The sequence below is a fragment of the Gavialis gangeticus genome, unplaced genomic scaffold, assembly GCF_001723915.1.
Source record: "Gavialis gangeticus isolate Ggan-Ray unplaced genomic scaffold, GavGan_comp1, whole genome shotgun sequence".
Lineage (NCBI taxonomy): Eukaryota > Metazoa > Chordata > Crocodylia > Gavialidae > Gavialis > Gavialis gangeticus.
In genome coordinates, this window is record NW_017729032.1 from 234,524,230 (window position 1) to 234,525,327 (window position 1,098).

At 41.1% G+C, this 1,098-nt stretch overlaps 1 protein-coding gene across 2 annotated transcripts in view; it reads left to right on the plus strand.

The window, feature by feature from the left end:
* The window catches only part of LIPI (lipase I), a 32,414-nt gene that overhangs the window by 21,411 nt on the left and 9,905 nt on the right, over window positions 1–1,098 (plus strand). For both annotated transcript variants that reach the window (XM_019525603.1, XM_019525602.1), the window contains exon 5: window positions 861–950. In XM_019525603.1, coding sequence (XP_019381148.1) covers window positions 861–950 — 90 coding nt within the window. The remainder of the gene's footprint in view (window positions 1–860; window positions 951–1,098) is intronic.

Below are 1,098 nucleotides of genomic sequence, written 5' to 3' on the forward strand. Positions count from 1 at the left end.
TTGCCCACCCTGATGATCTTCAAAAAGCGTCTTGACATGCACTTTGCTGGGGTAATCTGTTCCCAGCAGTCTTTCCTGCCCAAGTGCAGGGGGGCTAGACCTGATAATTTATAAGGTCCCTTCCAGCCTCTAACAACTATGAAACTATGAAAATTACACCAAGGCAGGAGGGGATTCAAACCGTCCTAGGGCTACTATGGTTGATTCATGTAAGGTTTTACTGACAGTGGCATAAAGGGACTGAAGCAGGTGGCACCACATTTAGCCAGTTTTTATTTCCCATACCAGCTGACTTGACTGCTGGTGATGTTTAGCATCAGTCTGGACTGAAGTTAAAATTTAAGCCTCGGGAACCATATGAAGTCACTTTCGTCATTCTGGGCACCTATACATATACATTGAGATTGCTCCAATGCACTATAATTGCAGTGCATCAGATCAGACTTGATTAATCAAGTCTGCTGAAGCATGGTAATTACTGCACTCCAGCTGACTCTAGCATCACATGTATCAGTGTCCTTACACTGAAAAATGTCAGCAGGGGCACTTTAACTAAAGCTTGTCAAACAAACTTTAGTTAAAGCACTTCCACCACCATTTTTCAGTGTGGAGATGCTGATACACATGATGCTCTGGGTGCTTTAATTCACCCTCTCCCACGCTCCAGAGCATGTGCATAGATGCTCTCTATGTTTTTGCAGAACAGGACAACTAGGAAAAAAAAGAACATGTTTATCTGATTTTACAGAACAAAAGGAAAAGAAGCTCGAAATAACTTTTTTACCTTTTGAGGCTGTATCTTCATCATATGAAAATTCCTATTATGTACTTTACTGTTGTTTATGGTGTTTCTCCTTTAGTTTTTGGCTTCAGGAATCCCTTGGGAAATATCGATTTCTACCCAAATGGAGGAGCAGATCAACCTGGCTGTCCACAAACAATCTTCAGCGGTAAATAAAGATATGTTCATTTAAATTAGGAGGCAATTGTGTAAAAAGTTATCTACCACCAGTAAGGGAAGGACTGAATTCAGTAGAGACTGTATGTACGTAGGCTGCATACATACATACAGATAATCTGGGAGAATTCTCCCAGGTT